Source organism: Apostichopus japonicus, chromosome 22, assembly GCF_037975245.1.
Source record: "Apostichopus japonicus isolate 1M-3 chromosome 22, ASM3797524v1, whole genome shotgun sequence".
In the NCBI taxonomy this organism is placed as follows: Eukaryota; Metazoa; Echinodermata; class Holothuroidea; order Aspidochirotida; family Stichopodidae; genus Apostichopus; species Apostichopus japonicus.
Window position 1 is genome coordinate 19,864,558 of NC_092582.1, and position 26,439 is coordinate 19,890,996.

Below are 26,439 nucleotides of genomic sequence, written 5' to 3' on the forward strand. Positions count from 1 at the left end.
GTACGGCAAGAAATTGGAAGATACATTTCAGAGGGGTTATTCAAATCAGCCTGGCGAGTGATGCAAAGTATGGTTATAAAGGACTTATTAAATACTGGGTATAAAGGAAAACAAAAAAGTAGACCGATTAAAAATGAACAAAAACTGGTTAATGGTTTGAATGATTTTTATTGTAGGTTTGATGAGAGTAGCGATGAATTGATGAATGCAGGAATTGATAACAAATTGAGGAATAGACCTAATTGTGCTCACACTGGTAGTGACAGAGATGTTGTCAATGTAACTGATGTTAGGAAATATTTGCTAGTGTTAATATAAATAAAGCCACAGGCCCAGACGGGGTCAAAAATATGTTAATAAAAACAAGTAGGTGTCATCTAGCACCAGCGTTCACTCCGATCTTCCAAAGAACAATTGATGAGCGCGTTATTCCCGAGATATGGAAAACGTCAATCATAACCCCGGTTCCTAAAACAAAAGTGGTCTCATGTTAAAATGACTACCGTCCGATATCACTCGCGTCACATATCATAAATTGTCTGGAGAGGGTGATACTTAAACTTTTTCTAGCTGAAAAAAGTGTTGTTATAGATAAAAATAAGTTTGCCTGCCAAAGCAAAAAAGGTGTAGATGACGCCAAACTTGTTTACTTGCATGAGGTCTTGAAGCACTAAGAACAACCCAAAACGTGTGTGAAGTCAATCTTCATTGACTTCTCGAGTGCATTTAACACTATAAGCCCGATATATAAATACAAAAATTGTTAGACATGCAAGTGAACTATAACACCGTACTCTGGGTCCTCGATTATATGCGTTGTAGACCTCAGATTAATAGAATGAGTGATTCCAGATCTGACCAGTGTGTCATTAGAACGGGTGCCCCCAAGGATGTGTGCTGTCATTAGTGCTGTTCTGCTTGTACACAAATGATTGTAAAATATCGAGTATCCAATGCAATATTATCAAATATGCTGATGATACCGTGCTGACTGGTCTTTTTTATAGTAATGACAGCTCTGTCTATGCTAGTGAGGTACAGAAGTTTGTTAGTTGGTGTAAAAGTAATATAAATAAAACTAAGGAATTAGTGTTTGGTTTTAGGAAAGGCAATAATGATCATGTCATAATCGATAATCCATCCATCCATCCATCCATCCATCCATCCATCCATCCATCCATCCATCCATCCATCCATCCATCCATCCATCCATCCATCCATCCATCCATCCATCCATCCATCCATCCATCCATCCATCCATCCATCCATCCATCCATCCATCCATCCATCCATCCATCCATCCATCCATCCATCCATCCATCCATCCATCCATCCATCCATCCATCCATCCATCCATCCATCCATCCATCCATCCATCCATCCATCCATCCATCCATCCATCCATCCATCCATCCATCCATCCATCCATCCATCCATCCATCCATCCATCCATCCATCCATCCATCCATCCATCCATCCATCCATTTACCTATTAATCTATATCTCTCTCTATCTGATTAGAAAGGTAAGTAGAATGTTTGGCAAATTACATAGCAAGTAATCACAATGCTTTCTAGTAAAACTATATGACAAGTTTTGAATGCATTTGCGAATAACATTTACTGAACCATGTTACAAACATTATTCCAGTGTAATCATGTTGGACAAGGATGAAGTGAACCTTTAACGTAAAATGGTTCAGTTTTGTATGCACAGTCCTTGTCTGATTTGGCATCATTGATTTCCTAGTTTTGAAAGGCATCTTTTACTGACCCACAGGAACATTATACACCAAAGCTGACAATTTATTATTTCAGTAAGGCAGGTCAATTAGAATTGTCTGGACAACCAGGTCCATTTGTACAATTACCACTGATACCATTTAGTACAAAGGTTTGTTTTCCACACCAATTGACTTGGAATGATATACAAACCAGATCAGAAAACCTAGGTGTTACTGTGATACATTGGTCTTATAAAAGAACTTTCCAGGTTTACTTAATATCATTGATGAGAGCTCAGTGGACATCTGATCTTTTCTTTTGTGACAGAAAAAGAAAAAGTGCCGCTCTAGGCCAACTCGTACAAGATCAGTCGATACAGAAAATGTTTCTCCTGGTGAGTATTTTATTGACTTTTTAATAGCTTTCATATAGATGGTCTACTTAGAGCAACATTCTTTTTTAATCCGCAATTTGCCCATTTGTTGTACAACTGGCTAATTAAAGAACAAATGCAAACCAAGGCCATGCATGGATGACTGTGGAGATGCTGTCGAAGGCTGCAGTGTAGATGAATCCTCTAGTAAATATGTCTTTAGTAAGTTGGATACTTTTACCACTTCAGGTAAGTGTGTAAGCTATAGCGTATACTTAATAATAATATATTGTCCTGATTAACAATTATATTACAACACTTAAGCAAGCATATGCTGGGAAAGCAGAATGCCTTGTAACATAAACTTTATATTGGGTGGCTATTCAGCTAATTTAGCTCATGTTGGACATTTGTATTGTTATGAAAACCATTTCAGATGGGAAAAGTCGATTTCTCCAGGATATAAAAACCCACACAAATTTGGGCCGACTATAACACTGATGAATGATCACATTGTTTTTGAATAAGTTTGCTAATTGTCATATCTTTAACAAATTCAGGGATTAGAGATAATGATAAGTGATCTCTTAAATCAGCTGGGTATGTATGTAATATAATGTGGTCATCTGATAACAAACTTAATTAAAAGCAAGTTTTTCAATATTTTTTTGAAATATACTCTGTTACTTTGCATAGTTAACACCAAACCAGCAAAAACTACAAAGTTAACATACCTGACATCAATTTACATATGAGACAGCACATTTGTTCATTAGTTGGATATAATTTTGTGACTGAACGGTGGGAACTAGATATTATAAAAGGATACATTCTACTTCCTACATACGTAATTCTGTCACACTGACTTCTGTTGCAACGTCTTTTTCTCTGAAGACAGGATCTAACGGTAACTAACTATAGCTTGCACCTTTCCTGGTGAATTGTTCATATACTGATTGTACACTTGTATTTACAGAATTCCATGAGAGCAACAGATGTGAGGATAGAGAGGATGTTTCAGAGACACCAACCAGAAATGATTCTCTGGCTACTGAGGTAACTCAAGTAATTGAAAATATAATGACTGTTAAGGTAGCCTTGGCGTATTAAAAGGGTTTGAGTTTGGTGACTACATGCATAGCATATATCCCATGAAGGGGATCATGTGAATTTTTCAATAACAGTCACTGCAGTGAAAGGCAGACATAAACTGCATTGTCTCCATATCACATTTAAACAATCGTGCAGAAAGATATAATTCAAAGTGTGTATGGGTAGACTCTATAGTCTTTGCCAGCAACCTTGCCTGATGTAATGGTTGTCAATGAATTATGGAGCTTATTGGTTAACTAATCAGTGTAGATCTAGTGTCCAGTTGAAAAATTTCTAAAATTTCATGCTCCAGTTACTCATTAAAAGTTTTACAGCTAATAGGGGGACTTAAGATAAATGGAAGCATACCGATGTTCTCTAACTTCCTCCTTTCACCTCTACCAAAGCATCTTTGATTCAATTTCCCAGAAGGTTTGTATCCTAAATATCAAGAGAACATCAGCATTTCTTTCCTCAGATCTGTAGAGACTGTTACGCTCTCCGGTTTCCGGGCTTAAAGAAGGCACATAGATTCCATGGATTATATGTTAACTGGATATTTACAGATGTATTATCGTGAGTGGGTGCCATGTTGAATACATTTCACAGAATCGAGTTTGCAGCGTACTACAATTGTAAACACACAAATACATTTTTCACATCTCTCTTTTACATTTGGGGTCATCAGATGTGAAATTTTGAAAACCTTACAAACGTGATTTTGCAAGAAGGTAACCTTGGACAGATTTCATATTTGGTTTGAAGATGGACCATATAAAATTGAAGCAGCCTATTATTGCTTTTGGTGGAGGTCAAAGGCCATTTAGTATGTTGAGTTTATGTATCACATTTAGTACAAGAAGCCTGTTGGTCATTTCAGGACAGCTTGTGTCATTTTGAATTTATTATTTGTCACATCACACTGCTTTTCAATGAAGATCAAGTATGTTGTACACCCTCACTATATTTTACGTCGGATTCATGAAGAAAACTGCTTATGTTACATTATCAAAACCAAAATGCATTTTTGCATTCTGGTTTCCATTCCTTAATATAATTAGTTGGAATAATACAAAGTCATTTTACTTTAGATTGCAGTACGAATGTAATTCTGCAAGTATAAAGTCACCTATCTTTGGGGTAGAATGGTTTAAAACTGTCCTAGATCTCTCCCCTTGTTGTTCCCATGAGATACAAGCACATATATGCTTTGAAGCTATCGTTCTTGTAGTTTTAGGTTGGTTATATATCGATCTAGTAACTCAACTGGTTCTTGGTTCCATGTAAAGAAATTATAGCGTTCAACTGTTTCATTTTACTTTAGATTGCAGTACGTATGTAATTTTGCAAGTATAAAGTCACCTATCTTTGGGATAGAATGGTTTAAGAGTGTCCCAAATCTCTCTCCTTGTTGTTCCTATGAGGTAGAAGCACATATATGCTTTGAAGTTATCGTTATTGCCCTCCATGGCCACTTCCGCATTCAGCTGAACTTCACGTTTCTACTGCTGCCATCGCATCGCTAATTTGGGTGTAGTAAAGTCGCATTTGTCAGGAGCTCGTTTTTTCGTATCCATTTTCCTTCTGACTTAGTTAACTATCACAAATTCACAGTTTCGGCGTGTAGTATACTATGGCCTGTCTCAAGAATGGTATTCACTTACACAACGTTAAGCATGTGCTGTGTCTAGGCTGCGCAGCTACAGTAGCTTGCTCCTTGTGTTAGCCCATGCTTTTCGGTGAATGATGAATTAAATTAGAATTCGCATAACGGAGGCCTACAGATTCGGCGATGTATTTCGCAGAACAACAACAACGAAAAGCAATGCGAACTAAATTTGTTGTATCTTTAGTTCACTTTTGACACCATGTTACGTTCTCTGGTTTCCTGGCTTAAACAAGACACATAGATTCCATGGATTATATGTTTACTGATGCTATAAATACGTAGTCATAAGCTGCAGCCACACCATTTTTGTGCTCTTCAACTTGCCTTCATTTACATGTCTTTTTCTGTAAACCAGAGCTATTCATTTATTCAGGATGCTTTATTTTTATATGATATGCATCCGCTGTTTTTGTCATTATCACTTTTTACAACACTAGATTGTGTGATTTCTCATGATGATCTTTCTCACTGGGATTATTTTCAGCCTAACAAGCCTACATCTTCTATTTCAATGGTGTAGTCATATTACACATATTCTCTGTGGAGCTTCAGCTGGCAGTTATCAGTTAATTGCGTTGTGTTTAATGGGAACATTGAACTTAACACTATCTGTGACAGCGACGTGCATCACTGTTTTCATTATATTGTCAGTGTTGGTCTCAGGGTTGACCAGTTTTTACCGGGCGGTTTTTACCGCACGGTAAAAACCAGGTTCTTACCGGTTTTTCCGGGAGGTTGTTCCCACCTATAAGTGGGAAAAACTGGGAAAAACCTCAAATTATATAGCATTCCTAAAAATTCATGTGGAACTTGTCGAAGCGCATAGAAACTACAAGAAAATGGCATCTTTTGGTAAGGGGTTGGGTTACATCAAAAGAACAGCCATGATCTATAACTTTGTGAGTTTACCAATTAGACTTTTATAAATAATTCAAATAAATAATATATTGGATGCTTAAATCAACCAACTTTATTTTCCTATCGAGACGCATAATTCCATAATCTAGAGAATGGACAAGTATCAAACTGTTGGTGCCTCCTAGGGCTATGGTTCGTCATATTATGTATGTCACATTGTCTTGTTACATAATGCAATACCATCACAAAAACATGGAAAGTGAGCACACATATTCACAGTGATATAGGCAATGCATACTGCTAAAGAGATCATGACAGAATAAATATACATGTGCAATATGAAAAATACTCTCTTTTTCCACAAAAAAGTAGAATTAGGTTGTGATAAAATAGCTCAAAATGAAGCTAAGAAACTCCCATATTCAATAACATATGCCTGTCTTGAAACAATATCGTACCTACTGATGACCCTGCATATTACGGACAAGTAATAATAGTTTCGAGACGGAGGCGGTTTTTACCGGTATTTACCATTTTTTCCCAGTTTTTACCGGGTTTTTATCGCTTAGTGGGAAAAACAGGTTCTTCCCGGGAAAATACCAACCCTAGTTGGTCTCCCTATTAGGCCACCTCTGTACTCAAAGTCTGATATGTTGCACTACGACCCTTTACTAGTCACCATCCACCATCGGATGTCTCTGTCACTCTAAAAGTCACATAAGTATGCAGATATAGAGGTCGTCGTGCTGGAAAATGAACAAGGCTTAAATTTAACACATCAAATCTTGTTCGCATAAAGCCTATTATTAATTACACTAATAAAAACACGAACAGATGTAGCTTCGCTCTTGTCAACACTAGATCGATCTGTAACAAAGTTACTTTGTTCTCAGATAAAATGGTCAGTGCTGGAATTGACCTATGTATCAAAACTGAGACCTGGTTAGGAGATGCAAACGATGATGCACGGTCTATTCTTAGCGATGCTGGTTATGTTTTCGAAGATGTTCCAAGACCGAGTCTGGCGGCTGGTTGGCTGGCTATTGTCCATAGACAATTTATTAGACATAAAAGAATTCGCTCGGCTGAACTACTGTACCATCATCTGAATATGCATAATGGCAACTGAAATAGAATGATTTTTCAATTGTCATCATTGACATATACCACCCCTTACTCTTAAGCACACCCAGTCATCATTCCAGTCTTCTTGCGAGGTTTCAGAGAATACGCTGAAGGCTTATGTGCTGCATCACAACATATTTTAATAACAAGATATTTCAATAATCATGTCAATGACTTATCTGACAGACATAATACGGCTTTTCAGGATTTTTTAACCACCCAAGACTGCGAAAACCAGTCCAATCCCCTATACACATTTGATTCTGGTGAGAGATAATGACACTGTGGTTGTTACTATGCCCAGAGAGGGCTTTTTGATTTCGGATCATAAGTTTGTGATGTGTAACTTATCACAATGTTAGCCAGGTCATTCCACCAAGGATATAATTTACATGTATCTTAAGGCCATTGTCCCTTTGAAGCTGACCTCATTTCCGTCCACTCCCGTGGAAACATGTATCAAAATGAATAACATTGATGATATTGCATTCTTTTGCAATTAGAGTATGACTAAGATCGTATATGAGGTGGCCCCCGAAAGTGGATAGGGTATGCGTGCCATGGTACGACGGTTCATTGAAGTCCTTGAAATCAGAGTGCAGAAAAGCTGAGTCAAGATGGGTTAAGACGCATTCAGCTGAAGATCATGCTGCTTATAAACATCTTAGGACAAGGTATAATAGAAAATGTGTTCAAATAGCGGACAGAGTCTATATCGGAGAAAGTGGCTGAATGTGGTATCAATCAGGCCAAACTTTATAAACTGATCAATAAACTCACTGGCAGGACCAACGGCGATGATAATGTATTAGTGGAAGACTTTGCATCCTTTTTATGAACAAAATTCTTACCATCGGAACACATTTGCAGGACTATCCGGAATTTGATTGCACACAATATTCTTGTCCAAATCATTTCTCCTTCTTAACCATGGCTGGCCAAGACGACATATGTAAAATCATCATGCGTTCGGAGTTTACAATGTGTCCTTCTAACCATTTACCTTCTAGCCTTGTTAAAAGCGGTAGGTGATACTAATGTTGACGTTGTTGACTCTGTTAAACTATTTGGGCCTCAGCTTGACACTAACTTGTCTCTGAAAAGATAAATATTTCCGAGAGATGCAGGATTGCTAGTGGCAACCTTAACAAAATCAAACATATTCGTAACATTCTTGATTGTGAAAGTGGTATATATGTGGTCTTGGGTCTCGTAATATCTCATTTTGACTATTGTAATGCTTTACTGATCGGTTTACCTGCCTCTACCCTGTTTCCCTAACAGTCTACACAAAACCAAGCTGCAAAATTGACTCTGTATAGAAGAAAATATGAAAGTGCCAGGGATTGTCTTTTCACTTAACATTAGCTACCTATTGAGCAGCGCATTACATTCATGGTTCTTTGTTTGATTGATAAATGTATTAATAAACAGGCCCCCGACTATTTGTGTAAGATGTTTGCTAGGCGTGTTTCGTGATACCGCATTAGAAGCATATCTGCTACTACTTTAAACTTTCCCGCCACCCGCACAAAACAGTTTGGCAATCGTGTATTTTCTGTAACTGGGGCCAGGCTGTGGAACGACTTGCCGTCTTCGGTTGCTAATCAATCCACATTTCTCTTTTTCAAAAAAAGCTCTTTGTTTAATGAGGCCTTTAAATAATCCTCTTTTTCTTTTCTGTCTTGTTGCTATTTTTGTTCATTTGTATGTTCATTTTTCCCATCTAAAGTGCCATAAAACATCGATTTAGTTATGGCGCTATGTAAATGCCTTATATATTATTATATATTAACTGGATATATATTGATGTATTATCGTGAGTGGGTGACATGTTGTGTATATTACGCAGACTTGAGTACGAAGCTTACTACAATTGTAAACATTCAAATACACTTGTCACAGAAACCATCTTTTCAAACAAAATGGGGTAAGGTTCCTCATACATCATGTCATTAGGCCTGACATTTTTTTTCAGTTACATGAGTTTCTAAATAACAAACATTGGAAACCTTTGAACTTTTGTTTCAAATATGCTCAATGTTCAAGTAATATTTATTAGGCAAGAAAAGATTATTTATGGCTTCTGACAGTTTATTATGAAAGGAAAACTAAACATTGATACAATAATTCCTCCCAATCAACTTAGAAAGTATCGAGGAAAGAACAATATTATTTTCCAACTCTTCTACACTACTTCACATGGTGTCAAATGGTTTTGATGTGATTGGAGAGTGGGTGGAGACAATCGTAGTTGAATATTTGTCACTGAATTGGAAGCATACAAAACGAAAAAGCAAAAGGTACAGTTGTTTAAAACTGTACAATAACCCATAGTTTAGTTTAGTTACTTTTGCGGAGAATATACAATCTAGGCATATGCAATTAATCAACAACGATTGTGACTGACATTCCTTTAGACGGGCACAAAATATATGCTGCACTATCAACGGTTAAAGAACAGCTGCACAAAAGTGTACACATTATGATACTAATAGATAAGTATTATTATTAGTAGTATGATTACATTCTACTGAGAATCAAAATCATGGCATGGAAATGCTGGGTTGACCGGATTAAGGTAGACAGGAGGCAAAATCATTTTTAGTATGTAGGTGTACTGAGTAAGTTCTGAGCTGATGTTGTTACTGGGAAGGTGAAAGGTCATTTGAGGTCAATAGATGTAAGAGTCTAAATTTCATGTTAACTTGATGGCACCAAAAGTAACACCTGGATGGACTTCATATTTGTAATGTTTATCCTTATTAGTAAGTGCAAGAACCATAGTGTTCTATGGAGAGGTCAAAAGTCATGTGGGGTCAATAGGCGTCAAAGTGTGAAAACCTTGTAAAGGTGGATTACTCATAATTTAAACTACAATTAACCTGTGACATCTCCCATGCTATAATTTCCTTTGGTGGACAAACGTCTAATTCAGTTCAGTGTATACCTTGCGAAGGTGTTCAATGTACGATTGGTCTGTGGATATCTTGCTGTCATTCAAGAATGAAATCTACTTCAAAAGGTGAATAATGTTACGTTGGGTGATTTAAGCACACTATGGTGGCTGCTGTCAGTGTATTCCAATGTGGTCATGTTGGGCAATGATCAAGTGAATCGTAAAAGGATAAATGGTTAAGTTTTGTATGCACAGTACTTGTCTTAGTTGGTTTCATTGATTTCCTAGTTTTGAAGGCATCTTTTACTGACCCACAGGAACGTTATACACCAAAGCTGACAATTTATTATGTGAGTAATGCAGGTCAATTAGAATTGTCTGGACAACCAGGTTCATTTGTACAATCACCACTGATACCATTTAGTACAAAAGTGTCTTGTCCACACCAACTGACTTGGAATGATATACAAACCAGATCAGAAAACCTAGGTGTAACTGTGATACATTAGTTTCATAAAATAACTTTCCAGGTTTATTTAATATCACTTATGATAGCTCAGTAGACAACTGACCTTTTCTTTTGTGACAGAAAAAATGCCGCTCTAGGCCAACTCGTCCAAGATCAGTCAATACAGAAAATGTTTCCTGCGGTGAGTAATTTTTGACTGGCTTTAATACCTTTCACCTTTTAATATTTAGGTGGTCATTTTAGGGCAAAATTCTTTTTTAATCTGCCACTTTGCCTATTTGTTGTACAGCTGACGCATTAAAGAGCAAATGCAAACCAAAGCCATGTATGGAGGAGTGTGGAGGTGCTGTCGGAGGATGCAGTGCAGATGCATCCTCTAGTAAAGATGTCTTTAGTAAAGTGGGTACTTTTACCACGTCAGGTAAGTGTGTATCCTATATGTTATACTTACTAATAATATATTTTCATGATAAACAGTTATATTAAAACACTTAAGGAAGCACGTGTGGGGAGAGCAGAATGCCTTGTAACATAACCTTCACATTAGGTGGCTATCCAATTAATTTAGCTTATTTTGGACATTTCTATTGTTTTGAAAACCATTTCAGATGGGCAAAAGTCGATTTCTCCACGATATAAAACCCTTCCAAATTTGGGCCGACCATAACACTGATGTACATAATCACATTTTTTTTAAATAAGTTCATTATTGCTAATTGTCAAATCTTTAACAAATTTAAGGATTATAGATAATGATAGGTGATCCCTTAAATCAGCTGGTTGTGAATGTAATATAATGTGGTCATCTGATAACAAACTTAAAAAGCAAATTGTTCAATATTTTCGGAAAGATACTCTCCATACTTTCCATAGTTAACACGAAACCATGAAACACTACAGAGTAAACATACCGGACCTAAATTTACATGAGACAGCACACTTGTTCATGAATTGGCTATGAGCTTGTGACTGAACGGTGAGAACTAGATATTATAAAGGAAACGTTCTACTTCCTATATATTTAATTCTATCACACTGTCTTCTGTTGCAACGTCTTTCTCTCTGAAGACAGGATCTTACGGTAACTAACTATAGATTGTACCTTTCCTGACGAATTGTTCATACACTGATTTTACACTTGTATTTACAGAAATCCGTGATATCAGCAGATGTGAGGATGGAGAGGATGTTTCAGAGACACCAACCAGCAATGATTCTCTGGCTACTGAGGTAACACAAGTAATTGAAAATAAAATGACTTTTAAGATAGCCTTAGCTTAGTTGAAGGGTACCTATTTAAGTTTGGTGACTACATGCATAGAATATTTCCCATGAAGAGGATTAAGTGAATTGTTCAATTAAGGTCACTGCTGTGAAAGGCAGACATACACTGCATTGCCTCCATAGAACTTGAGATAGAATCAAAATTCTATTTTGGGCAACGATGAAAACAATCACACAGAAAGATAATATTCAAAGAGTATACATAAAGGTTAGACTCTACAGTCTTTGCCAGCAACCTTGCCTTATGCAATGGTTCTCAATGAATTGAAGAGCGTATTGATGAACTAGTCAGTGTAGATCTTGTGTTGAGTTGAAAATTACTTTCTAAAAGTTTTGCCTCCAGTTGTCATGCAGTCATGCAGTTAAAAGTATGATTTAGAGAAATGGAAGCACAAGTGTTTCTTATTGTAACTGGGCAACAAACTTTGAATTTTGTTATGCAATGTTTATAAAGTTGACTTGAAGTCTTTAGAGAATATCAGACCTTGGTGCCCTTGGCTATTCCGGCGTTTTGTTAGTAGTGAAGTGTGAAGGGTTACAGTAGCATTCTCATGATATGAAGGCATAGTTTATTGACACAATAACAACACTTTTCTGTTGATCTTTGTTACACTGTAATATTTATTGTAACTTGATGAGTAAGTATTGTATGTGTTTATTTTGATTTGCAGCTTCAACAAGTGTCAATAGACTCTGATTCTACATTTGGATCAATTTTGTCATTTAAATATGAACTACGAGCCCTCTGTGGACTCTGCTTTCCACGGAAGACTTCTCTGCAAAATGTGAATAATCGTAACATATGCAGCGCGGTGTCGGCTCACCGTTGGCGAAAGAGTTATGCCGTTTACCAACTATTGACAACTAGTAACAAGTGGGTGAGAGTCTACCCCCGTAACCCAAAGTTGAGACCCAGTTACCATCCCATCATGTGCAGGAGAGGACCAAGGTGCGATTACAGAGAAAGACATAACTTGCAGTGCATGTTTTGTCACTACCCAGAAGAAATTGAGCTATGGGAGTACCAGCAGCAATATTCATGTGAGTAAATTCTTTCCTAGGTGGATCAGAGCAATTCTTTCAATTTTGTATAGCAGGCTGCATTTGTTTGTAATAATGGAATTGTGATCTTTTCTGGCATGAATTTTTCCTGTGTGTGTAATTGTCTGTGGGTGATGCCTTGTTGGTAAACACAATATGTCAAAGAGGGAAGCTTGGATGGAACTCAAACTTTGCATGTAGATGCTGTAATATTATAAAATGGATATTCATTATGCACCTCTTTCGATTAAAGTTAAGATACAAAAAACAGATACTCAAATTGCCTATTGTTCATAGTGGAGGCGATAGATCATTTCAGATCTGCAGAGGTGAAAAAGGTGATATCTCAAGATTTAATCTTGTGTCAATCTCACATTTAGTAAATTCATGCTCAACACAAAGTAGATAAACTCCTTTTATCTTAAAAGGAAGCTTTGAAGGATCAGACATATAAATGTGGGTTTGTCTTATTGAGTTCAAGAACTCTATTGTTTATAATGGAGGTCAGAGTCATTGGAGGTGAACAGGTCAAAGTCTGAAAAAATGGCAATCAACATATCTGAGAAAAGAAACTTGGAAATATCTCATATTTTAGTTGGTTGATGCCACATCTTGAGTAGATAAGCCAAATGCTTGTAACGGATGTCAAAGGTCATTTATAGCCTCCATTTGGATATAGTTTTCTGTATGTATTAGTCTGCACTATTGAAACATCCATTGATAATCTTCTTTGATTGCTTCTCACAGTATCTGTGCCCCGCAGATATGATAAATTTACACCTGCAATGTAACATAGCTTGTATACATCCAGTATGTCTACACTTAACTTATTCAACTGATAGTCTACCAATTAGAATATCAGTTATAAGGGATTCAGGATTAATACTCACTGCCATTTGACTTGTTCCTTAAGGTCTGTTTAATATGGACGCCTTCACTTTGCGATCTTGTGAAGAACTGGTATTTTATGCATGTCACATTTTTCCTTGGTTTGAAGTACTGTTAACAATCTGTATTTGACTGTAATAACGTTAGTCCTTAATGGATATATATGATCTCACTGAAATACATTGTATAACGCGATCATGTATTATCCACCTATGCATCGCATATTTCTTCAGCAGGTTTGGTATATACACTCTACTTAATATATAACTTCAACCATTGGTAATATTGAAATATCTGTTTTGTAGTACCAACAATTGCTGAAGTGATTGCAGTGAAGGATAGAGAGAATGCTAGGTCAGCTGTAAGCAACTCTCAGTCATCTCAGGATAAGAAACAGCTATCAATACTGGCAGCTAATGGTGCTGGAAATCAATACTCCTGCTCCTACTGCAATGAGACACATAGTGAGCAATGGAAACTAGAACTACATCTGAAGACACCAGATCATTTGGCAAATATAAAGTCAGATGAAGATAAGAAGTGGTATCATCGTGATCCTGCAACAGCAGTGACAACAGGCAACTACATAATATGCGAGGAGTGAGTTTGTTGCATTCATCACATAAAAATAGTGCTTTATCAACTGTAAAAGTTTGGTTTTAATCACAAAGCAACAAGTCCTTTTTATTTTGTGTCCTTCCTGTGCTTTTCTGAAGGTAAAGGAATATATACAAATTGTATAACTGTGTGCATCAACAATTTGCTCAGCACCTAGTATTTTGATGAAGATCATATTAATACTTCGATGCCCTTATTCGGTTTATACAAGATCTCTATTGTGTTCAGTTCAGGTTTAATTTCAATTGAAAACAACTGAGGTTCAAAACCTCGTGAACGAAGTATTTTGAGGAGGACATTTTAGGTTTATTTTCTTCTTGCTGTCAGTTTGGGAATAGGTTAAAGTCAGGGATTAACATATCTTCATGGGTTTTCTTCACTATTTCTTATACAAAACAAACCACCACAACTTTTGTTGTATAGCACTGTGTGCTGACCTTTCTCTGTAATGTGAAAAAAAATTATTACAGTCTTGCCTGGTTGAGATGATAGTCATTCAATTACAGTGCATGTTTAAAGTAAAAAGTATTGCTCCCGCAAACTGCCTTGGTATGTTTACCTTTAAATAAATGATAACAGTATATGAGTTAGTCCTTCAATGTTTGCAGCATTTATGAAGTTCTAACTTACTTATTTCCTTTTCAGGTTAGCATTGAAATGGATGTAATATGGTTGCAATGAAGCTAGAATATTATCATATAAATTGTGCAGATAACCTGTCTGAAAGTAGATATTTTTTATAATGGAAGGGAGTTATTTTATTGTCATTTTCCAACAGTGATCAGTCCGGTTTGTGTCGATATTCAGGAAAGAGGGATGTTGATAACATATGCGAATTTGCTCATGGAGAAGACGAAGTCCAGGAATGGAAAGAGAGACACAAGTACAGAATGATGAAGATAGAGAAAGTGAGAAAGCAGAGGTTGTTTTCTTTTCTCGATGAATTGTTGGAGGCTTTCAATCTCTCCAACAAGAAGGAAACAGTGGTAGGTTCATTGAGGTTTAAGAAAAGGAGGTCAACGAGGTTTTTTCATTCTGTTTAGCCTTTCTGTGAATTTAAGACGTCATTACCCTTCTTGATTTGAATATATTGAAATTGAAGGTGAAGAAGTTGTTTCGCTATAAGAGTGTCTGCCTCATAACAATTATTATCTCAGTCCAAGTCCTCAGCAGAACCCAGATTCTCTGGACCTATTCAAATTTGCTGCTTGATGCAGTGTTGGTGAGTGGGGTCTTCCTTTGGGTTTTTTCCAAGATCATGGGAGATGTGTACAGTTCAGTACAGTACAGTATCTAATTCACTTTAGTGTGTGGTTTTCCTTCCAATAGCCAACAAATTCTTGCTACAGATCTATCCTTGATCTAATTTGTGGTATATGATAGTGTCTTTCATACTGTATGGTTACTTGTACGCTTATATATTTTCAAAATAAAATAAACCTGTTAGCAAACTGTTTATCCATTTGAGAGCCTGTGTAATAGAATGTGTAAAAGTAAGTTGGCCTGACGTTTCGATCTTAGCAGGATCTTTTAATGACAAGTAACAGTAACAGAAGGAACAAACGCACAGAATACAGACAGGTTAATGAGCACGGTGAACACAATGAGATACATGTAAGGGGATCAGTAGTCAAGGGATGGAGAGAAGAAAGCAACAGGGGAAGAGGGGAGATAGGAGATAAACAGTGGAGGGACAAAAGGAGGATTAAGGGAACAAGGTAAGGAATAAACTGGAAGGACAAAGACAGAAAAGGTTTGGAGAGAAAAAAGGGGTTGAAACGAGCTGTGAGAAGAGGAGTGATGGGAGGGGGGGGGGGGAACAAGGAGAGAAGGAGTGGGACAGAAGAAAAGTTAGTCATGTCCTTCCTGAATGTCAAGTCCATGAGGTTGAAAGGTGCGAAGGCGTTGCATCCATAGCCTCTCTCTGCTGATTCGTACTAGGTCAAAACGGCTACCTAATTACTCAATCCCCTGTAGGGACATGTCGTTAATGGTATGGTTGGGAAGGTTAAAATGTTCTCCAACTGGGGTCTTGGTCTTCATGGTGTTGACTGTGGATATGTGACCATAGAATTGCTTCTTGAGGGTGGTTTTGGTTTCGTCAACATACTAGATGCCGCAAACTCTACAAGAGATCAGACATTGATGGTTGTGCAAGTGATGTGACCCTTAGTCTTGTGTGTGAGTTGCATGCTATGGCTAGTGATGGAATTGGATTCAACAATGTGGTGGCTGCAGATGATCATCTCGAAGTACGATCACATTTGAAAGTACCATGCTGAATGGGTGTAGGGTTTAAAGTTAGAGGTGGAACAGCGGCACGCGCAAGAAGGTCTCGTCGGTTGCGTGGTAGTCTGTAGGCGATGGTGAGTTTTTCAAGGACGGCTCGTTGGAGTCGATCTGAAGTGAGGAGAATGTTGTGGTTGTTAAAGGTGACTTTCTGAAGAGGAGGAAGATTTGTGTGGAAGTAACAACCAGGGGCAGCTTGTTGTCGCAATCTCGTCTCTTTTTGTCCTTCACTGCCAAAGTAGATGATATGGAAAGGGAGCGGACTCTCTGAATGGCTTCACGCATTCTTCTGGCACCACGGCCCGGGCTGTAAGGTGTTTTTCTAAAGCATCTGTATGGCGAATGAAAGAGGAATTGTTAGAGCAAATTCGACGAAGACGAAGTGCTTGACTGTAGGCAATTCCAGACTGGCAGTGACGGGGATGGTAGCTTAAAGAATGGAGATATTGGTGTGTGTCTGTGGGCTTGGTGTATAAGTCTGTAGAGAGAGAACCGTGTTCCTTACGAAGAGTCACATTGAGAAAGTTAACCTGTTGGTGAGAGTAATCAGAGGTGAATTTGATGGTGCTGTGGAAAGAATTGATGTGATTGATCAAAGTGAGCAGGCTGTCCTCATTGGTCCAAACGAAGAAGATGTCATCAATGTAGCGCCACCAGATAAGGGGACGTCAGGGAGCTGTACTGAGCATGTTTTCTTCAAAGTCTTAAATATTTTATTAAAAAGATGTTATTCAAGATGATCCCAGATATATTTGCAAATTTACCGACAAGTAAGAGTATTAGATTAAGAAACATTTCTTGAGCAGCTGTTTCTACATTTATTGTCACAGAGACTGATATCCCCACCACCCCCCCCCCCCAGAAACGTAGTTGTCGTAATGTTGCCATTTCACTCCGTTAATACTGAGATATTTCCAACAAAGCTCAAGCAATGGATATAGATATTTGACCAAATCTGCAGTTTAGATATCAAGAACATCAACTTTTTGAGATAAGAAATATAAATTGTAGGTAAATGTTGAAATTTTTACATAAAACATCCAAATTTTCACAAGAAAACATATTAGATTGTTGGCAGAATGAGCCAAATTTTGCTATGGGATGACCGTATGTAGAGACTTGAAGCATTCGAATATGTTCATGTAAAATGACAAAATTGCATGAGAAAATATCATATTTTCGAAGTTTCCGATTTTTGACTAAATACATTAACAACATGAGATAACAAGTTGAAATTGTCAGATTGCATCTCAAAATTTTAAGTTGGCCGCACTGAAAAATGGAATTTCTTCTGCTGAATGGCCTTTAGCCACCATACAATTCAAAACCTAATGCTAAGCTACTGTCTAATTTTTGTGAATACTTGGTTATTGATCTTATGTGTTTTTAATGTACACTGCCTGTGTACCACTGTAGCCGAATGTGATGAAAATCTGACGGAAGTGCCAAACACTAAAAGCCAGAATCGAAATTTCTTCCATACGAACTACCGGTGATGATCTGAGATCGGAGAAATATCATGAATGATATTGTTGTTATTGTTTTTGTAATTGTACATGCACTCCTCCAGTAGCAATTGCTTCCCAAAATATCTGGCGACCATCATTCTATTTAACAGCATGCGTGGTCCGGATGAGATTGTAGAAGTTCGTGACAACTGTTTTGACGCAAATGTCATGATTTTCATGATAAACCACACATATATCACAAAACATTGTCGCCTTTGGTCCGATGGAAAAATACTTCTTGTGAGTGCTAATCAGTCCAACCACCGCCTTCCCCTCTATAGTGATGCATGTGATCGCCCTGGATGAGAGTTTAGAAGTGTCTTACAACGTCTGTCCAAAATCAGAGTTTTCGTGCCAAATTGAGGTTTTCCTAACGAACGTTGCTAAGGCGGAACAGAAAATAATATCTGGGGATGCTGAAGAATTAAACATCACTTTTAAAGTTGGCTACTTCTCACATGCTATGAATAATGTTATGAAGCTTTCTCTTTACTGAACTTTAGATGGTGCAGAAATTACAAGGTGTGGATGTAAAATGTATACCAGACTTGGAGTTTTCCATTGAAGTGGGAGCAAAGAGTGAAGAAGGGTTGTACAAAAATCAATGGGTATTTCAAGTGAATTGTGAAGAACTAATGGAGGTATGTTGCATGGCAGCCTTTCCCTTGAAGTACAGCAATCCATATAATTTTGTTATCATAGTCACTACAAATGATAGTATTTTGAAAAGGTATATATAGGGTTATTAGAAGTAGTGGATGTAAATGTCGTTGTCCATTTGTTCCACATAAAAGTTGATAATCTGAATTGCCGATTCTTTTGGCCACCTGCCGCTTGTCCTAAGAAACAACCGTTTGAAGCTAAACTATAGACGATGATGATGTAAGCAATGACGGCAACGACACACCATGTAACAAATATAGTCATAAATCATCTATCTTCATGCTCACACAGTCATAGACATCAACAATAAATATTGTTGATACACACATGATATATAATTGTGCTGATTGTCTTTATAATGGTGTAGTAATGTTGTGTGATGCAATGTCAGTGAAAATTGGTACCCTCTGATGCAAATGGTCCCCATTATTATTTCTTGAGGATGTCATGCCTGTTACTCAGTCAGTTGTCCATTTTACTTAACTTATGTAATATCTAACAAAGAATTGCTGCACAACCACATCTTGCGTAGAGCTCAGATTCCGTGGAAAAAACGACTACTAAAAAGTCTGCAGTCATATACCTAGGGCCTACAGCTTGTGTAAAGCTCATAACAAGGAACAGCAAGTTACACTCGTGAGTTTAACAATGATGCCTATGATCATGCCTTTCTTTTGGTTTGATATGAGTGAGTGGGTTGAACTATAGCTCAAAAAATTAAAAGATGCCACCTCCCTCATATCTGTATCTTGTATCAATTATTTATTCCTTGCCGAGGGCAAAATTATCTTGTGATGGTGACAGATTGTGTGATGACACCATTGCTTGTTTACTTGATAACTAAAGCACCATGTGGTGAATGTTGCTATACCTTATTAAGAAGAAGATCCCGAATGTTTTAAAAGGTCATCTGAGTTCAGCTGACCTCAAAATCTGAAAACATATACTCAAAAACTATTTGGTGGGTGAACGTCATGTTTGATAGTTAGAAGCGCCTTTTTAAGTAGCAGAAACCTATACATTTCTAAACATTTTCTGAGGTCAAAGGTCAAAAGGATCAAAGTTTAAATCGTTTGTAAACACAAATACTGAAAAAAGGAAAGTTTGGATGAACTTTATACTTGGTATATGGATCATTGTTACTCTGTAGAGGAACGCTATGTTTTCTGTAAAGATCACTTGATGTCAACATATTTTAAAGTGTGGAACCCTTGTATAACCACAATAGCTCTAAAAGTAACCCATTAATGAACTTCACGCTTGGTATGTTGATCAACTTATTAAGATAAGAAAAATGTCTGTGCACAATGTGTATATTAAATGTTGACATATACTGTAAAAAGTGGCAGGTAATCACTGTTGACCTGTTGGCTTTGTGGTTCATGTGATGAGACTAAAGAGATACACAACTATAACATTTTCAGTGACATTTTTAGTTAGCTATTAAACAAATACTCATTGGGAATTAGACACTAAAATGAAAGTATGGCTGGACTCTGCCCTCAGAATCTCAAGAACCAAAAAATAGTTTGAGTTTGTTCTGGGCTTAAATAATATTCATGAGTTTATGGAAATGAAAATCTTTTGAAATTCTGTCTATATGTATCTCGTAGTAACTATAATTAATATTTAAATGAACATTTTTTACTTAATTTACAATACTGCTATGAATAAGAGCATCTACAAAGCAAATGATGGATGATAATTGGTGCAATATTGCATATCTCCTATAATTGTTTACTTCCTGGAAAGAGAGAGAGATGGGAATGGGGGGGGGGGGGGAGGATAAGCAGTGGATTCATCAGTAGGTGCAACGAAATGTGAAATTAAGGTGCAACCTCAGTAAGAAGAAAAACTTCAGACTTTGCAGCATTTGCGATATTTCCAAATTTTCAAATTTAATATTTAAAGAAGGTTTAGCTACCTAAGTGTATAATTGCATTTCTAGTTTTCTCTTGGAGGGTAAGTTATACCTTTTGATGACATTTCCTTTGCGTTCAAGTGTGCATTGTTTCGGCTGATTTGAAGATGTTCCTGTCCTAGGATGTTGCCTTTGATTTCTACTGTAACATGTTTATTACTTTCCAAACAAGTATGTGTAAGGCCATTTTACTTCATCATTCCTTCCATCTTGTTCCAATTTCATAAATATAACTACAAATTCATTTGGGACCTTTTTCAATACATATGCTTTCTTTTTCACCAGAGGAAGCTGAAGAGGGTTGGACTTCTCTATGACGATGACCGCCCCCACTTTTTCCTGTCGCATCCACTTGATGAAAAGCACCCTCAAGTCTGCCCTGGCAGGATACTACTGAATAAAGAGTGCACTAAATATTCCTTTGAGATCTCTTTCACCTCTGCGGTGCTGGGAGTATTCCAACAATGGGTTGTGTTAGATTTCGGTGATTCTGATCCTGTCCTGTATGTACCACTGAAAGTCAGGGTTGCTTCTGAACATTTCAGGTACTCTTCACCCCCAATCCCCATAGAGGTTCCATGGAATGCAAATAATTCAGAGATAGTGAAATTCCCAGAGCGGCACCCAAAAGATCCATTTTATCTGTCTCTGGAGGAGAAGTATCTTCCACCTGCATCTAGTCAGATTAGGCTTAAAAAAGGGCACAAACTGAATCGTGACAATGTACAGGATCACTTCCACAAGATGTTATGGCTGGAAGAATTGGCTCGCAATGACAGGTTGAAAAAGTAAGTCTAAAAAAGTGGCAGAGTGCATATATCGTGATAGAGATGTAAATTGTCCCTAGCTTACAGACAAGCTGTTCCTGATATTCTTGGATTTTGTTTCCTATAGGCAGACAAGAAGAAAAGGGTAAAAAACAGTTGGCGTGTTTGCATGTGATGTGCCAGTCTTGTAAGCACAATATCTCATGCAGTTTTGTGTATAGGTCAGAGGTAATTTGAGGTAAGCAGAAATCAGATGTGAAAGTCTTCTATGCTGCAGCTGTATTTCAAGCAGAGCAGCTAGAATGATTTAATATTTACAGTGTTAATGCACAGTTTTTATAAGATGTTTGTTAATTTTAAGGGATTTGACTAATCATCATGAATCTCAAAGAAGGCAGTACAGAAAAGAAAGATTATCATGTGTGACATCATGTGTAAGCACCATACTGAGATCTAGAAGCATCTTAAAAGTTGTTGGATTTCATTTCTGTTTGGTTCACTTCAATGTATTCGTCTGCAGATTTACAAGATGGACAAAATTGGAAACCTTTGATGAAATTAAAGAGGACAGCTACTACAAAGCTCAAGGTGGTGAATTGTATGCCAAGATATCTCTGACGGATTCACTCCTAGATGACTCAGAGGCCAGTCAAATTGTGGTTTCCAACGTCCAATTTGCACTTCTGAAGTTTGATAAATCATCAACGAGGGTATACCAGGCAAAAGTCTTGACTGAAAAACATTTGGATCTAAGAAATGCAGATTCTCTGTATGTGAGTGTCGGAGCACAATGTGTACAAGACCAGCAACTGGAACCAAATAAAACAATGAAGGTTTTGGTCCAGTTCCAGTTGGAGAGAATTCATTTATGTGAGATGCATTTTGGTGTTGACAACGTCACAGAGATGAATCTACTGTTTCCTCCAGCTAACATGGAACCAAGGTAAATTAATTGATGATAATTAAATTGCACCTTGAGCATAAGAAAGAATACTTATGTTGCTGTTCAACTCGCTCTTTAATCTTTCTTTTGACCTGTTGATATTTTCAAAAGGTTACGATCCATCTAACCCTTGTAACTTAATTATGTGTGTTTCTAGTTTAGCTTTCTCTTTCTAGTTAGATATTCTATGTCCCTTCTCGTCATTAATTCATAAACGTACCCATTCCTTCTTTATGTATATCTTTGCCTGTTAATTACATTGAGCAATGAACTTATAGCTAGATTTGAAAACATACAACTATAAGTGCTCAATCTCAGTAATTTGTTGACATTTGGACCATTTCGAAGGTATTTGAAGCTGATATTTACGTGGAATAAGTTTTCATTCAAGCCCAGTTTACTTTATGCGTTGTCTCCTTTATAGGAAGATCGTAGCGTCAATTATCATCAATGAAACAATTGTTAGCTAGGATAAAATATATAAGGTGGCCTGCATGTAAAAAAGTTCATGAGACTGACAGCAAAGGTAAAGAGTTATCAATAATGCTTCTGCAGTTCCAAACCTTTAAAGGACCACTTTAAGACTAATTTGCTTCCTCCAATTATGATTTCAATACATACTACTATAAGTATTGAGATAATGGATTGCTTGGAGGTAACTTGGTTTGTTGTTGTTGTTTTTTTGGCTTGTGCTGCCAGATCTCGTAATTGGACAATTATTTTGAAATTTGTAACTGTCTTCTTTACGGAATTGTTTAGAAAAGTTCATACTTTGTTGCCTAATTTCATTCCAGAGATAAATTGTGAGGCATTTTTGCTTTTTTGGGTGAATGAAACATTTAAAAAGATTTAAACTCATACCATATATAGGTTACATCTAAACATCAATTAATACTATATGTTGTGAAGTTTAGAGAGCCACTTGCACACTTGACTTGAACAATTGTGTCAGACTGTTCTACGTGACAGTGATACCACTAGCATGCAAGTGACTGATTTTGACAAATTTGGAGCTACAACAGTATAGAAAGCTTAGATTTCACTCTTGAAAAGATAACTGTTGCTTGAAAGTAACATTCCACACAATATACACTAAAATCATGATAGCATAGAAAGTTTCAAGTTATTTTGCCATTGCGCAGTGGTCTTTAATCTAAGTTCTATTTGTTGAGAGTGACTTAAAGGTAATTAAAGATTTGGGAACTTATGCTGTGTGCATGAAAAAGTCTGTTAACAAGAGGCCTCAAATAACTTCCAACCACAATATCTTGCAATACCTATCATCAAGCATCAAAGTTAAAACTCATCAGTAGTATTGATATTCTGCAATATTGCTGCTATAGTCAACTTATTTTAATTCATCCTTTTATTTATTTCCAACAGATTTCCAAAGGAAGGAACAGAAGTGGCTGGAAATTTGAATCCCCGACAATCAATTGTCTCAGAGTATATTGTTGGTGCAGGCAAAACCCTACCTTTTGTGCCCGGACCTACCCTGCTGATTGGTGCTTTTGGCACAGGCAAGACAGAGACTCTGGCAAGGTCAATTATGAAACTTCTAGACCAATCTCCTAATAACAAGATTCTTGTGTGTACTCACTCGAATAGGTAATGATATTGGACTTATTTTTCTTATAATCTTTTACATGATGGCAACTCCCCCACCCATAAATAAGTTCACGTGTTCATATTCCTTTCTCAACGTTGCTGTATGTGTTGACAATTGTATTATTATTATTATTATGATTCTTTTTTAAATGAAAGGAAGACATAATTTTCCCCCTTAAATATTTGTAATGTTGCCTCCAAAAAGACAAGACATAAACAAATGGAGATTTGTTCTTATGTGCAATGTGTTATGTAAGCTTATCACTGATGCCTAAAGACAAATTAATTGGTCATTGCAAACCTGATCAGCACAACGACACTCTACAAGTTATTCACTAATAATACCTAGAAATCAGTAAGCAGTAAACAACTTCATTAAATTACATATACTTGTCTAGCCACATGTTCGCTCAAGCATATTTAGTAGATTCCTGAGTCACCGCACTGTCATAACTCTTGCAACATGACTTTGTTAATAAGTAACATAAACGTTTGCAAGGTCATCTCGCTCAGTAAAGCAAACTCTATCTGCATCTGTCTTCCTTAAGTATCTGGGCAAACATTAATTACTCAAAATGGTTCAGATAGTTGCATAATAATTAATATGTGACATAAGAATAAAGCTAAACCAGACAAGTAAATCATCTTCGCAGTAGATATACACAGGGTTGCTATCATAGACCAATCAACATTGTGTATCGGGAATCCCCTAAATTACCAATATTTTAAAATGGTGTTGCTCCACTTGAATGCTGTATCTCTGAACTTGTATGGTACATCATTGCGTTTCTTTGCGCAGGCTTATATGTAAACGTTTGTTAGGCCCATGTTTAATGCGTTAAGCCTAATCACAACAACGAGCTCAAGTCCATTGTCCAAACGGGCTTAAATCTAATTCTAGGAACATCATTGCAGTAAGTTAACCAGTAATTTACAATTCGTAGTGATACACAGCAGATAGTGAAAATGATTAAATATCGAAGACAACAAGATCATTAATTCTCAAAAACAAATGTAACATTGACTCGTCCTGTTACGATGAAAGTTCGTACGACTTCGGACATTTAAACGAACATGCAGTGTACCATTCTCTGTACTGGGTCAAAATATATCATGAAATTCCAGCCCTACCACAGTGCATCCTCTAACATTGAACAATAATCGTATTGCCAAAGGCATTTCTACCAGCATATCACAATTTTGATAATAAACACAGGTTATTTCATGAAACTCACAGACAGAGACAAGACATAAACAATTTGATGTTTGATTTTACGTTTGGCATGCTTATCACTGATCCAGTGGCACTCCAGATTGACTTATATGCATGTTTTTCAGTTTTCCTTGTTAAAAAATTTAACTATCACCCTCATTGAACAAAAGTTTCTTATGAATTAAAAGTGTATATGGAGTGTCTAGTTTGGACTGTAACAGTCCTGTCCAGTCATGTTTTTTTTTTTAATTGGTAAAGCAGTCTATCACAAATCATGATTTTTTTCTTTGCAGATTTTATACTTTCATGTTACATTTTGAATATGGACCAAGTAAAGATATTAATGGTAATATTGGTCTGTATGTAGTTTCATATGTGGTTTCAGCAATTCAATGCTAAATAGTGAGTAAAAGATCCCTGCTGAAATTGGTAAAAGTCTAAAAAATTTGTAAGCATGGTAGTTCCAAAGGTCAAGTGTATTAGTGGCAAGAAGTTAAGAACATTGCTGATCAGTTAAAGTCTGTAATGTCTAACACTTAAAAGTGCTTTAAAACGTGACGGTTGACTGTTTTCATATGAAATTGTTGCAAGGAATCACTAAGCCAATTTGGTTTCTGGTTTGTTACAATTCCTCACTTTTACAGTGCTGCAGATGTTCTAGTCACCTCATATCTTCACAAATTCTTAACTGACCGGAAGATAATGGATGAGACCTTTGAAAGGAAACTCCTAAGGGTGTATGCATCTATAAAGAATCCTGCTTCAGTAAATGCAGAGATCAAAAGTAGTTATGCTATCTTTGAGGATGACGAAAAAAGGAAGACATTCAGAAAACCAACCTATCAAGATATTATAGGTAGCTATTTAATATATCTTACTTTAGTGCTACTTCTTCAATTATCTCTCTTTTTAACTTACATTCCGTACTAACATATTTTCCCTGTGGCAACTTTGAAGATTAAATAAACTATAAACATGTACATTTATAACTACTATTCAACCTTACTGTTCGTCCAAAATTGTGATTTAACAATTTCTTAACTCTTCCATGAGTGAAATGAAAATTTTTGTTGTATTTTTTGTACTATCCTTATGTTTTCCAACCATGTGAATACTTCTTTGCTTGTATTGTTCCTCATTTACTTTTGAGAGCTTTGCAAACTTCCTCCCTCTTTAGGTTGTAACATTGTCGTCACCACTCTTGCTACGTCGATCCATTTAGTGGCATTAAGCAAAGGTCAGAAAACGGTCAAGGGTTATTTTGGTTACATTGTTATTGATGAAGCAGGACAAGCTTTGGAGACTGAAGCTATGATACCCCTCGGACTTGCAGTTGAGAATACAGTTGTGGTATTGTCAGGTGACCATATTCAGATAAGACCGAAGGTATAAAACTTGTTTATTTTTCTTTCTTTCTTTCTTTTCTTTTGTTCCTTAGAAGTTAATAGTGGTCAGTATCTTTCTCATTACATGCCTAACTTGTATAT

At 36.8% G+C, this 26,439-nt stretch overlaps 1 protein-coding gene across 6 annotated transcripts in view; it reads left to right on the forward strand.

The window, feature by feature from the left end:
- Positions 1 to 26,439, forward strand: part of LOC139964140 (3'-5' exoribonuclease HELZ2-like) — a 79,003-nt gene that overhangs the window by 17,099 nt on the left and 35,465 nt on the right. For all 6 annotated transcript variants that reach the window (XM_071965509.1, XM_071965510.1, XM_071965512.1 and 3 more), the window contains exons 8-21: positions 2,052 to 2,118; positions 3,074 to 3,153; positions 10,330 to 10,390; positions 10,499 to 10,630; positions 11,360 to 11,439; positions 12,165 to 12,534; positions 13,728 to 14,022; positions 14,819 to 15,026; positions 18,341 to 18,478; positions 20,707 to 21,209; positions 21,709 to 22,131; positions 23,515 to 23,739; positions 25,597 to 25,808; positions 26,130 to 26,338. In XM_071965509.1, the coding sequence (XP_071821610.1) occupies positions 2,052 to 2,118; positions 3,074 to 3,153; positions 10,330 to 10,390; positions 10,499 to 10,630; positions 11,360 to 11,439; positions 12,165 to 12,534; positions 13,728 to 14,022; positions 14,819 to 15,026; positions 18,341 to 18,478; positions 20,707 to 21,209; positions 21,709 to 22,131; positions 23,515 to 23,739; positions 25,597 to 25,808; positions 26,130 to 26,338 (3,003 nt within the window). The remainder of the gene's footprint in view (positions 1 to 2,051; positions 2,119 to 3,073; positions 3,154 to 10,329; positions 10,391 to 10,498; positions 10,631 to 11,359; positions 11,440 to 12,164; positions 12,535 to 13,727; positions 14,023 to 14,818; positions 15,027 to 18,340; positions 18,479 to 20,706; positions 21,210 to 21,708; positions 22,132 to 23,514; positions 23,740 to 25,596; positions 25,809 to 26,129; positions 26,339 to 26,439) is intronic.